The sequence below is a fragment of the Populus nigra genome, chromosome 12 (genome assembly GCF_951802175.1).
Source record: "Populus nigra chromosome 12, ddPopNigr1.1, whole genome shotgun sequence".
NCBI lineage: Eukaryota > Viridiplantae > Streptophyta > Magnoliopsida > Malpighiales > Salicaceae > Populus > Populus nigra.
Genome location: NC_084863.1, coordinates 14,665,000 through 14,678,178, shown reverse-complemented (window position 1 = coordinate 14,678,178; position 13,179 = coordinate 14,665,000). Strand labels below are relative to the sequence as shown.

Genomic DNA, 13,179 nt, shown 5'->3' with positions numbered 1-13,179 from the left:
CCCAAACGGTGCCTAAATAGGCGCCGAAACTATCAGGTTTTAAGAGAAATAGTCAAGGTCTTCATTCTTTTTTGGTTTCCTAGTCAAGGTCGTACTTACAATTTTCTTACAAGGTAGTCAAGGACGTGCTCATACCAAGTTTTCAATTTCCACATATTAAAATTAATTTTTTATTCGATATTAATCAGATCTTCTATGATATTGAATAAATCATCCACACCATTTATTTCCTATACCAAGTATCTTAATCCTAGGCTCCTAGCAAGCTGGAGTCACCTTTGACAACAATCGACTGCCTAATTGCCTAATTAAAACGTTTCAAACACATACTAGTAAGAATAGGATTTTTGACTATATGATATAATTCACAGGGGAATTGTATTATTACCATACTAATTGTATTATTGTTATAAGAAAGCTTATATTTTGATATACTGATGTTAAAAATAATTTTTAAAAAATAAAAAAAATATTATTTTAATATATTTTCAAGTGAAAAATACTTTAAAAAACAATCACAAGTACATTTTTAAACACGCTAAATTCAACTCTCACTCAATTAACTAAATTACAGATTTATACCATTTCTTATATTAGTATGCATCGGGTTGGAGTGAGGTTTAATAACATAGTAGAAAATTATAGCAATCGGACAAAAAAAATAATGCAAGGAAGCATCTCGATGTCATGAAGCTAATGGTCCCTCCTAGCTTTGTTCTTTGCCTTGGTATCCCTGGACAAAGGACATAAAGAAGAGTGATGTGGGGTAATTGTCATTGAAAAATTCTTAATTTTTGAGAAAAAGAAAAGGAGCATGACAAAATTTTCAATCTTCCCATTTGCAATCTGCAACTAGCCCGTCAAATGAAGGCAACATCGTACCCATCCTCCTCTCCTCTGTTTTGTCTATTCAAATTCATTTTAAAATTATTATTTAAAAAATTTTTAGTTTTATATTTTTCAGTTATAAACATGTTTTTATTCTTGTTATTCGTGTATTTTTTTATCTTTTTTTAGACAATAACAAAGTAATTATTTTTATTTATTTAATAAAAATCAAGTATAAAATAATATGAGCACATGCAAGTTTCAAACCCAGAAAACTTTCACTTGAAATAATATTTTAAAAAATAATATAAATTATATCTTAAAACTTCATTTTATAACTTAAGTTTTAGAATTGATATAATTCTTTAACTTATTTTTATTATTTTTATCTAAAAAACTATATCTTGTGAATGCCTAAAATGAATTTTTTTTTTGGTAAAATGAAAGGTAAAGATTTTTAATATTAAATATATTTGGATTATTTTTTATATGTAAAGGTTTAATTATCTTCATAAATTTTATATAAAACAATATACTTCAAAAAATGTATTTACATGCAACCTTTTCATCTTTAAACCGAAAATATCTCATTATGACAACGGAACCCAATTAGAAGAAAAAAAAACATTTCAATTTATAATTTCTTTGTTGTTGTCCTATAGTTTCCAACTTTCCATTTCTGAAAGAGGCCTTTATTTTTATTTTATTTTTATGTATTTTTATAATGAAAGTAGCCTCTATTTGCTCATACACCTTGACCAAGTCCAACGATGATCGAGTGGGTCGAGGGTGACTACTCGTAGTAACTTGCAAGCCACCAATTTCTTTTTCTTTTTTCTTATACACCCATTAAAAATAATAAGAAAATATAGTCAAATAATACCCAAATAAAAAAATCCCAGCAGAGGTTATTGGTTAAGGACCGTTACGGCACCGTTTGTCGTCACATAAGAAAATTCCTGGCAGCAAAAGCTGCTTTTGGAAAAGCATTTTTTCTTTCTTTTTATTATCTCTTCCAACGGCCAAAAGGAAGAAAGTATTGAGAAAAATTGGTGTGTATATATATTAATAATAAAAGGAGGCAAACAGTCCTTATCTCTTTTTTTATCCCAATTGGAGCCCTACCAAACGTGTCATCTACCAAGAATCTATTTGATAGTCACCGACCTTATTATTAAGGATGATGGCTTTAATTTCTTATTCGTTATATTTCGTTATCACCGCCACCACCAGATTAATTAATTAATTAAAGTAATTAGCTTCACGTTTTACTTGTAATTAGTACTTTATAATGACTCGGTGAGACCTTGAGTGCTTGACATGTATCCATGATGCTACTGGATGGGACGAAAATGGGATCGATTAGTTGTTGATTAGTCATTTTTTAGCAATTAATTTTGGTTTCATTTAAGAGAGCCTCTTAGTCAATGAGATATAGATTTAAATTTTATGTTTTTTTTTTTAAAAATGGGTGTTTATAATTTTTTGATTAAAAATTATGTTGATGGATGGAAAAACCAAAACTTAGGTCATTAAATTAAAAGTGTTATATTTAAAAAAACCATAAAAATCAATTATTGACTAATCAAATATTAATGGATAAAACAGAAAAAAAAATTATACAAAAAGATTCAAAACAAAAAAAAATAGCAGTTAAAAGAATAGGAATTAAAATTGAAATACAAAACAAATATTATCCTTGATTAGAGGGTGAAATTGAAAAAAAAATTATTTAAAAAAATAACATAAAAAACAACTCAAGTTAACCTGTGACCGAGAGTCATAAAATAAAGATAATCTCATAAAAAAATAACAATGTCTAATTTTCAATCAACCAAATGTTAAAAGATAAAATTAAAAAATATTAATTAAAAAAAATTAAGTTAATTGAGTTAACCCATCAAATTTATAGTTCGGATTATAAAACTAAATGACTTCATAAATAAATAAATAAATAAAAATAAAAATTATTTTAAATTTTTTTAATATTAAATGATGGAATTATTAATTATATCATTCCATCCTTTCATAAAATAAAGGAATTATTACAAAAATAATTAACGTATGTATCCCATGTTTCTGCGAGAGGAAGGAATACAGTTCTCGGTATACTGAATAATTCATTTTATATATAAATACATAGACTAACATTTCTTAAAATTGACATGATTAACAAATTTAATCTCGGCAGAAGAAACCATTTCGTAAATAGAACTTGATCTTAAGAAAAAAAACAGGAGAGCCAATTTTTTTTAAATCGTGTAAATTATATTTTTCTTTTAAAAAATTGATAAATAGTATTTAATCGTTATAAGAAACTCAGAATATCATGGATTGGAACAATTTTCTTGACGTCTAGACAAAAGTATCAAGGATTGCACCGAGAAGTATTTCATTATTTTCCCGAGAAATCATTTTCATGAGAAAAGAGTTCATTGAAAATTGAGGGAGCTCGTGGAAATCACACAAGAAAGACAAGGATAGCAACCTGCTAATGGCAATGGGGTTCAAAAAATCAACAAGCAAGAACTGTTCTTAGTCACTCTCATTAGGACCAGGAAACGTTTTTGGATATATTTAGAAGACTTGTAGTTGTATTCTCGGATTTTTTTCAAGAACATGAGAGTGACTTGGAAAAAATATATTTTAAATGGCCATGATGTTTCACATCATTGCACAACAAGCCGCAAGAGAGTGGTCCAGTGATGAAACTCGAAATCAATCTCATGTCCTTTAGGGTTTCTAGTCCACCATTTTCAAACATAGGAGGATGGTGTTTGACTAGTCTCTTGGAATAGAAAGAACAGAGATAATGAGACGTGTTTTTCTATACGTTGCATCTTGAAATTATAAATATTTATTTTTGCTTATATATATATATATAATTCTTGTGGGGGCACTCAGAAAAGTACATGCCAAGAACTCGCACTAACAAGAACTGCCTCTGAGTGATTCTGATGGAAAGAATCATCCACCACAAATTAATTTGAAAAGTACATGCCAAGAACTTGCACCAACAAGAACTGCCTCTGAGTGATTCTGATGGAAAGATCGGTGCTTCGCTATGGCAGCATCACCATGGACAGAATTCTTGAACAAGAAGACTTGAACCACTTGATGCCAGGAGCTTGAGAACAGATCGGTGCTTTGCTCAGGCAGCATCACCATGCACAGACTTGAACCACTTGATGCCATATGGGACCATCACTCGCCTCTGGGTCTCACCAGGGTGGGGTTGCCACAGAGTCACACCAGTCACGACTAACAGGGTTTTATGGACATCAGTCACATCCTTAATTAAAGCTTGCATGCCTCAATTTTCATATGACATGACATCGATAATTAAAAAAGAGGTTAACAATTCCTTCTGTTAGGTATCCCATCTGGTGCCCCTCCCGAAGAAAATATCTAGAAATTTATTTAACTGATATTATTTAAATAAATTATGAGAAGATAGGATTTTTTTTAAAAGAATTTTTGGCTTTTTTTATTCTAAGAATTATTTTTTTTATATATTAGTGCCTGTTTATTTTAATAATATATTAATATTTTTGATGTTTTTAAATTATTTTAATATATTGATATCAAAAATAATTTTTAAAAAATAAAAAAAAAATTATTTTAATATATTTCTAAATAAAATACACTTTAAAAAGCAACCATAACAACACTCTTAAACATGTTCTAACTCAGTTAACACAATAAAATAAAGCTTTTGTGCTATGAATGTATTTTTAAATATTATGATTTTTTTAATTAAAAAATACATGTATGATTAATAATAAAAATTAAAATGATAAATAAATAAAAATTGTTAATGTTAACTGAATAATAAAATGAAAAGCTTGCATTTCTACAAAAAAAACAAAAGATAGACGCAATAATAATTGTTTGACACCAGGTGTCCATTTGTTTTCTGCACATTTCATTTATTTCTATGAAGCGGTATGTAATTAGAAAAACATTTTAAAATATCAATTACTATTTAAAAAATACTAATTTTTTTAAAAAATTAAAAGAGATGGTATTAAGCAATATTTAAGTAGAAACAAATACTGGAAAAAACGAGGCTAGACACTATTAGGCCTCGTAAATCAACTCTATTTTTTTTATAGTTGGACCACAAGTTGACTACTGCAGCAGATAATTTGTCACCCATTGCACTGTTTATTTATTAAAAAGAATTGTTTTTGAAAAGTAAATTTTAAAAAAATAAATTCTGAAAAATTGAATTATTTTCTGATATTCAGTAGTTTATTAAAATAATGAGTAACAAATCTTACAAATTAAAAAAGTTGAATGAAAATGAAATTGAAGAAATTTTTTTTCATAAATTATCTTAAATAAAATAAATAATAATTAAAATAATATATATCAAATCTAAATAATAAAATAATAAAAGATGAAGAAATTAAAATAATAATAATAAACATTTCATAAATTATTTCAAATAAAATAAGTAACAATAAAAAGAATAAGGATCAAATTTGATAGATAAAATTTTTAATAAAAAAATAATAAGAGAAAAGTAAATAATAATTATAAAAATGAAGACCAAAGTTAATATAAAAATTAAATTTTAAGAGATGAAATTGAAAAATAAATATTAAAATCAATATATATATATATAATCAGCAAATAATATGATATTTTTAAAATTTTCATAACTTCCGAAAAGTGTTTCCGCCTAAATTTTTCAGGAAAACACTTTCCTGAAAACCAAGCTAAATTTTCCCTTGACTGAAAAGTGTTTCCGTTGACCAACTTTTCTAATGGCAAGTAAACACATGAAAGTTTGGAAAATTGTTTCTCGAATACCATTTTCCGGAAAACAAACATGACTTTAATCACTTTCTATAACTAAAAAATTAGGATTCATTATTTTAAACCATAAAACATATTTTTTTAATTTATTTTCACCTAAAACAACATAAAGAACTTTTTAGTGTCCGTTTGTTTACGTGGTAGCTTTTACTTTTAAAGCAAACCGCACATGTTGAATGTTTGATAATGATAAAACACATTTTACTGTTTATATAGAAACCATATAAATAAGAGTGAAACTCCACTATTCACATGAATATTGAAGTCACTCTACTACACTGTTCTGACCGGACCGGGTCTAGTTTAAAGATAAATGCATTGAACCGGGTCCTACCTGGTTAAAAAAATTCAATTGTTATTATTATTTTTAATCGTGTTTTATTTGAAAAATTAGAAGAAAATCGTTTGATGACGTAACATTTACAGAATTTAATCGCAATCTTAATTTTATTTTTGATGATATTTTACTTGATGTTGTTACATGTTTACAAAATCAAAAAAATTATAGTTTTTATTGGATGGATTTTATAAACGATAAAATTATACGAGGGTATAGACACAATTAGGCCTCGTAAATCAACTCTATTTTTTTTTTTTATAGTGGGCTATAGCAGAGCTGAGATGTAGTGGAATTTATATAAAAAACTACTCCCCGTGGTGATATTACTGTACCCCCAAGACATAAACTACTATTTATTACAATAATGTAATGAATATTTTTGTCCTTAATTTTTCGAATGCAAGTGAGGACACGACTATCTTCTTTCGGAGTATTTAAGAGTTGGATGTTTGTCCCTCGGGACCATGCGTCCACCTCCTTCCTTCCATGTTACAGTGACTGAAGACAAGAAAAGCATTACTATTTCCACTCGGGACTTCGTGTGAACACAAAGTGCAAGTTAGCCCAACGTCAGGTCACTTCTGCTCTGCTGCTGCACGTGGCTTAGCTGACATCTTTCCTTCACGTAATGAATAGTGTATGAAACTGAGAAAAAAACAATTGAATTAACAATTTCGAGAATGAGTACGGTTATATTGTTTTTAAAAATATTTTTTATTTTAATAAAATTATTTTTAATATTTACACATTAAAAAAATTTAAAAATTAATTTAAAATAAAAAAATTAAATTTATTGAGAATACAGATTAAACCGTATTCTAAAAAAACAATCTTGAAATTTTAAAATTTTTTATTTTTATTAAAAAATATTTTTTTATATTTTTAAATTGTTTTGATATACTGATGTTAAAAATAGTTTTTAAAAAATTAAAAATATTTTATTTTAATATCTTTCTAAACCAAAAACATTTTAATCACAAACAAACAATTAAACAATTTCCAGTGCAATGCTTCTTCTTTAGAGAGCCCTTTAATCTCATTCACACGATTCATGGCAAATCATATCATTCAACCTGCATCCATCCTTGGTTTGAACATGCAAAACCACTGTAGTATCTCATGGAGGACAGCATAATTATCAGCAATTAAAAGCAATCAATTAAAGAGATGGTGGTTTTCTTGCCTTTAAACTTTTGAGAAGACTTGAAGTTATAACAATCCTGGCAGACAGATCATACTTACTGGACAAGCAATGGTGATTCAAATTAGGGACCATAAGAAAGGATGCACCTTACATTGCTGAGAAGGAAAAGCGAAGACCCGTACAGGTGTTTGAAAATATAATAACAGTTATTTTTTAAAGTTTTTTTATTCTAACATGTTAAAATAATATTTTTTTATTTTTTTAAAATTATTTTTTACACCAGCACATCAAAATAGTATGAAAACATTAAAAATATATTAATTTAAAGCAAAATAATAAAAAAAAAATTTAAAATTTTTCAAAAACACTTTCTCACCGCATGTCAAACACGAAAATTAATATTTCTTATTAGAAAATATTTCAAACTAATATTTTTTGTATTTTTAAAAAAATATTTTTGATATTAGCATATTAAAATAATAAAAAAGTATAAAAAATTAATTTTTTTCTAAAATATTTTAAAGCGTAAAAACTAACCGGATAAAATATTCTGCAACAGAATTTTTTAAAGAGAAATAGGTGATTTGAAATTTCAAGATGGGCTAGAATTTAGTACATGGTGGAGCCTGGTGTCTTGTTTGACGTTGCAAATTCAACAAGGACGTAAGTGATTGCAAGTTAAATTCAAGTGGTAATTAAATAACGTCCTGTGTCTTGTTTGACTTAGTTATTAAATTGTTCAGTTGACTCACCTCCGATTTTAGAATTTAATTTGTGCCGAGATTCAATTTGAACTGGTCCTCGTATTGATATGGTTATATTCTGGTGATTTTATGATTGACTTGCTCTAACCTAATTAAATCTAATTTAAATCAAAATTAAAGAATAAAAAAAATAAAAAAATTAGAGATATTATTTTGAAAAAAATAATAAATTTATATTGATCCGATGATCCACTTTAACCCAATAACTCAATTATTTAGGTTCCTTTTTAAATTAGATTTTAGTTAGAACCATGATTTCAATAGGTGACTCGATATCATTATGGAAGTAGAAAGTGAGGGTTGTTTTCCATATAACAAATTACAATTACAAGAACGAAAAAAACTAAAAATAATGTAATTAACATTTTACTCTTTCAACAAAGAAAATGGGATAAATTGGTCTAATGGAAGTAGAAAGTGAGGGTTGTTTTATTTATTTTTCTATTTTAATTCATCACTAATTATAAAAAAACAGAAGTTAATCACCCTTAACTAAAGAAGTGAGGAATAAAATCTATTTTTAGAATAAATTACCTAGAAAAAGAGCTAATTTATTTTAAATAAAACATCTAAAATAACTAAATAGTGATATCCACCTTCAGCATATGACCTGAGAAGGCTAGAAGTTAAAACAATATTGGCAGAGAGATTTGTGCCACCCAAGTCCATTAAGCCACGTAGCCCTTCGAATTCAGCCTCTTTATCGAAACAATTTTGGATAGGCAAAAAGCTTTCTGGGCCATCTACACGGGACCTATTGAATTTGAGCTGCATCGACCCTAGTGCCTATTGATTTAAATGGACCGAGGGCCATGGCGATTCTTAACCTATTTTAGCACATCGGACTGTTTTCTAGGCCATAATTGTATCCTTTTTCTGTTTCTGTTTTCCTTTTATATATATATATATATATCGAAGCCCAAAGGATCTTAAGCTGTATAATACTAGGTTCATACCTTGCTTAAAAATATCAACTATATTATAATTATAAGTAATATTGAAAGAATATGGTAAAACATTGTAGCTATAGTGTTTTACCATTTGGTTTCCGAAGTTTTTTTATACTCTAGTCCTTGAGGTTTTTTTTTTCTTTCTATATTTGGCTATTGTTGTTTTTAGGCTTGTTGGTTTCGGTCTTTTGAGAGAGGAGAGAAAATACCCTTCAAGCTAAAACCAAAAGAAAAGAAAAGAAAACAAGATATTTATACACATCTTGGTACAAATTCGAGGAAGGAAATGTAACAATGCATGTATAAAGATATAAATTTGATGACAGTGAAAGCACATTCCAGATCGTTTTCGCAACAAAACAAGGAGTTTAAAAGGAGTGGCACAATTGGCTGTGTTGATTTAGACCTTGCAGAAGCAAAGACAACTTGCATTTAATCATTGAATTCAAATGTACACTAATTCATCATCAGTAATGTTCACAGCTCAAATCAAGTTTGGTTGATGACAATGATTGAAAAGTTTTGGCAAAATCGGTTGCTCTGGTTAGTTATTTTGAGGTCATGTTAGGTTTCTTTTTTAGCTTGAAGTTGAGGCTGAGGTGAAGCTGTAGCATAGACTCTGATGGTGAAGTGGCCTAATGATGCGCTCTGGAGGGCAGGGGTGCAGGAGCTGGATGTGCAAGGAAGGTAGGAACATCGTCACCGGGCATGATGACCGATACCCCTTCCGCATAAACTGTCATCTGCATATGAAACAAGAAGTCAGCAAAGAAAACATGTACAGGCAATCAAAGATTGCTGCAAATTTGGCACTAACTAGATACAAGTAAAACTGAAGAATCACTCTTCAGGCATCATATATTTTCAATCATTAGAACAACGAAAGTACGAAACAAGATATTAGCGGAAGGTCTCATGTGCAAGTTCCAAGACATACTTTAATGTAATAAGTATAGGAGTTTTCCAGCCATGGAAAGTGTGACAGGTCCAGCAACTAACGCAGGTTAATAATATTTTCAAAGGAATTCAAGCGGGGAGAAGCTGCAAATAGAAGCCATGCAAGAAGAGACAAAAGGGTTTACTTTAATCATTCTTAAGATACAAGTATAAAGACATGGAATAGTGGAGTAGAATGATTTCTTAACAAGCACGAATACCTACCACATTATCCCCATTGATTTACTTTTCCATAAATCAAGGGTCTCGATTAATTAATAATCAAATTACTGTGTTAACATCTAGTGTGGAAAAAATGTGATATCATTGAAACAAGTTGATATATGAAAGGTAAATAATTAGCTAGCTATGCCAAGATACAAAAAGAAAGCTGGTCTACCATGTCTTAGCTGTAGAAGGAAAGGAGCAATGAGACATGGCAAACCAACCAATGGGCACATAATATAGATATCAGGCATATTTCTAAGGACATTTTCTCACTTGCAGCATCACATCAGGTGAATATGATAATATGCTGGCCTACTGTAAGTTGAAGCTAAACAACAAACCCAGAAGAGAAAAACTTGGCCATTGTGTCTAGACATGTTTAGTTGCCTTAAATGGCATAGGACAAATCTCGGGATGGCGAAAATGGGAGATTGTCAGTGATAAATATTTTTCTTTGACAGCTTCGGGCCACCCTAATCTCTAAAGACCTTCTAACAAGGCTTCACACAACTCACCATGCATATTAGAATTTCATACATCATTTGTTATATTCTTCTCTGTAAGTAAACAAGGCAAGATCATTTTCTTACACGATTCAATCTTCAGCACTCATTGATACTATAATGGTGTGAAGCAATAAAGACAAAAATCACATGCTGGTAAGATATAATGGACCCTTTAGCCTGATAAACTAGCATGGATAAACACATTCATGTAATTAATGTCTTCCCATGTGTGCTTTAAACATAATTAACCACGCAGAAAGTGCATCAGATTGTTTAATAGACACCTAAATTGATCAATAATATAGTAGACAGAGCTATATCAGAATAATAACACAGCCATATCAACAACATTGGCTGCTCATAAATTACAAATCTAGAAGATTAGATTTGGACTTTGGTGTAGTAGATTTGAAGCATAAACATGATTGTTTCTGGCCAAGATGACTGCCTTGTACAACATGAAGTAAGCAAAAGGTTCACCAAAGAATGTTAACTGTATCAAATCCTCTATAATGAACACATGAACAAGGAAAGCAATACCCTGCTTGTTGTAAATAACAAATAAGAATGGTACAAAAAGTAATATTATTATAAGACTCAAATGACAATACATATGCATTAGGATAATAATATCTATTATTCTAATATGTTTACAATCAAATGAGGTTGCGTTAAAGAGCCGTCGTAATATTATATTATAATGCAAATGATGAATTATTTAACATAATTCCGCCCGCTACAGAAGCTCCCATATAATTCCACTAATCTTCCAAATTTGCATGATCTGTCCACAAATTAAGCCACTGAACTTCAATTAGCTAAAGCTTAATTATAAATTTTCATAATGATCATCTTTAATCATAATCTAAAATCACATATGCCAAATGCAATCATGGATTTGAAAATCACTCACTGAGACTAGGAACTAAAGATAATTTACTACTTGAGGTTAAGTTAAACTAAAATGAAAACTTACTGGCAGGCTAAGTAATAATTGGAAGGTAGTTACATAATGAAAACTGATGGCTCCTACCACTGAGTGGAAGAGAAAAATCCCAGGTATCAAAAGTTGAAAGGGATCATTCAATCAGCAGGAACCTGAAGGACATGCCAACACATGGGCAGTCCTCATATAGATAGAGCTATCAATTGGACGGTGCATATGCATATCAATAGGTCCCAGCTATCGCCCTCTTTGTCTCGTGTGACTTGGTATAATATTCTTTCAAACAGGAACTCCCTCAAATGCTAATGAAATAAGGAACAAGAAGAAATTGATACTTTATCTATACATAAAGACTTAATCTTTCATGTTAATCACTGTCAAAAGAAGTAAATATAAACAGAATTTGAGAGCTTAAACACAGATAAAAGATATCTCAATGGTTACTACAATAAACCAAAACCAAAAAGTGATTTCAGAAAGACAAGTTCAAGAAAGCATAAAAGAGAGAAAGCTTTCAACACATACACACAAAAATTGCAATTTGCATAATGGCCAGTCAAACTGCCAAAGATTAATTATCATTACAAACAAAAAGAAAGCAAAAGGAGCAGTCACAGTCATGCTTGCAGGTATACTCATTACACTTTGCAGGTCATCCCAAAAAGAATCAAGACATAAACAGAACAAGAAAAAGAACGAAAAATCAATGCTTCTTTTGTAACTACAATAATTAATTTCCAATCTCTTAATCAATAAAAACAAAAATAGAAAAAAAAGAAAATAGCATCCCTTCCTTCTCAGAATCCAAAAACAAAAATGTAATCAAATTGTGTGTGTGTGTGTGTGTGAGAGAGAGAGAGAGAGAGAGTACTTTTGGAGATGGGAAATCAAGCTTTCCATGGAAAACAACTTGTGCTTCAAGATCATTAGGAGAAGAACTGCCATTAGCACCAGCTGAGGAAGACAATGATCTTGGCCTTAAGAACCTTTCGAAGATGGCTATTACAAGGAACATAGATATTAATATAGCAGTAGCTACAAACCCAAAAGACACAGCATTCATTGAATTATCAAAATGTCTCCAATGATAATCTCTTTCTAAATTCAAGGGCACCACTGATGTTGGTGGTGGTGACACTACTGTATCCCAACTATCTCCTACACCCATTAGAACCAAAATGTTAAGTGAAATTCACTCTTTCTCTACCTTCTCCTCTCTCATTGAAGAAAGAGAGAAACCAAAGCAAACTCAGTTGCCTGTTTCTTTCAGGGTGTCATAGGGTTTTAACACTTGCTTTGTTAAGCATGGAAATCGGTTTGTAGCTAGTAAAGATTGTAGAGAATTGTTTAAGGAAAGAACTTTCGGAGAGAAAGAGAGAGGCGGGTTCTTTATGAGTACAAAGATCAAGCCTTTTTATGATAGTAAGAATGGACTCGTGCTTCCACAGAAAAGTTTTATTACAGTTCGCGGACACACGGGAAGAGAGGTAGTGTTACAATTGTTTTTTAGAAAGATTTTTTATTTGAAAATATATTATAATAATATATATTTTATATTAAAAAATTATTTTTAATATCAACTTATTAAATTTAAAAATACTAAAAAAATTAAAAATATTCAAGAATTAAAAAAAAAACAGCATGACCACAAAAAAAAAATCAAACACATAGGTTTTAGCTTTTAGAAAACCCACATGCTCGTCCTTCCCAAGC

General features: G+C 29.7%; 1 protein-coding gene across 2 annotated transcripts; it reads right to left on the bottom strand.

Annotated features, from left to right (window-relative positions):
* Window positions 1-9,262: 9,262 nt before the first annotated feature.
* Window positions 9,263-12,957, bottom strand: LOC133669584 (uncharacterized). 2 transcript variants are annotated; one of them, XM_062089782.1, is made up of 2 exons: window positions 12,338-12,943; window positions 9,263-9,593 (listed from the first exon to the last, which is right to left on the bottom strand). In XM_062089782.1, exons 1-2 carry the CDS (start codon window positions 12,632-12,634, stop codon window positions 9,486-9,488), a joined length of 405 nt encoding a protein of 134 aa, XP_061945766.1. In that variant the 5' UTR covers window positions 12,635-12,943; the 3' UTR covers window positions 9,263-9,485. The 2 variants fall into 2 exon arrangements, with proteins under 2 accessions (XP_061945766.1, XP_061945767.1); XM_062089783.1 differs by lacking the exon at window positions 9,263-9,593 and adding an exon at window positions 10,914-11,304 and having other exon boundaries at window positions 12,338-12,957.
* Window positions 12,958-13,179: the final 222 nt, after the last annotated feature.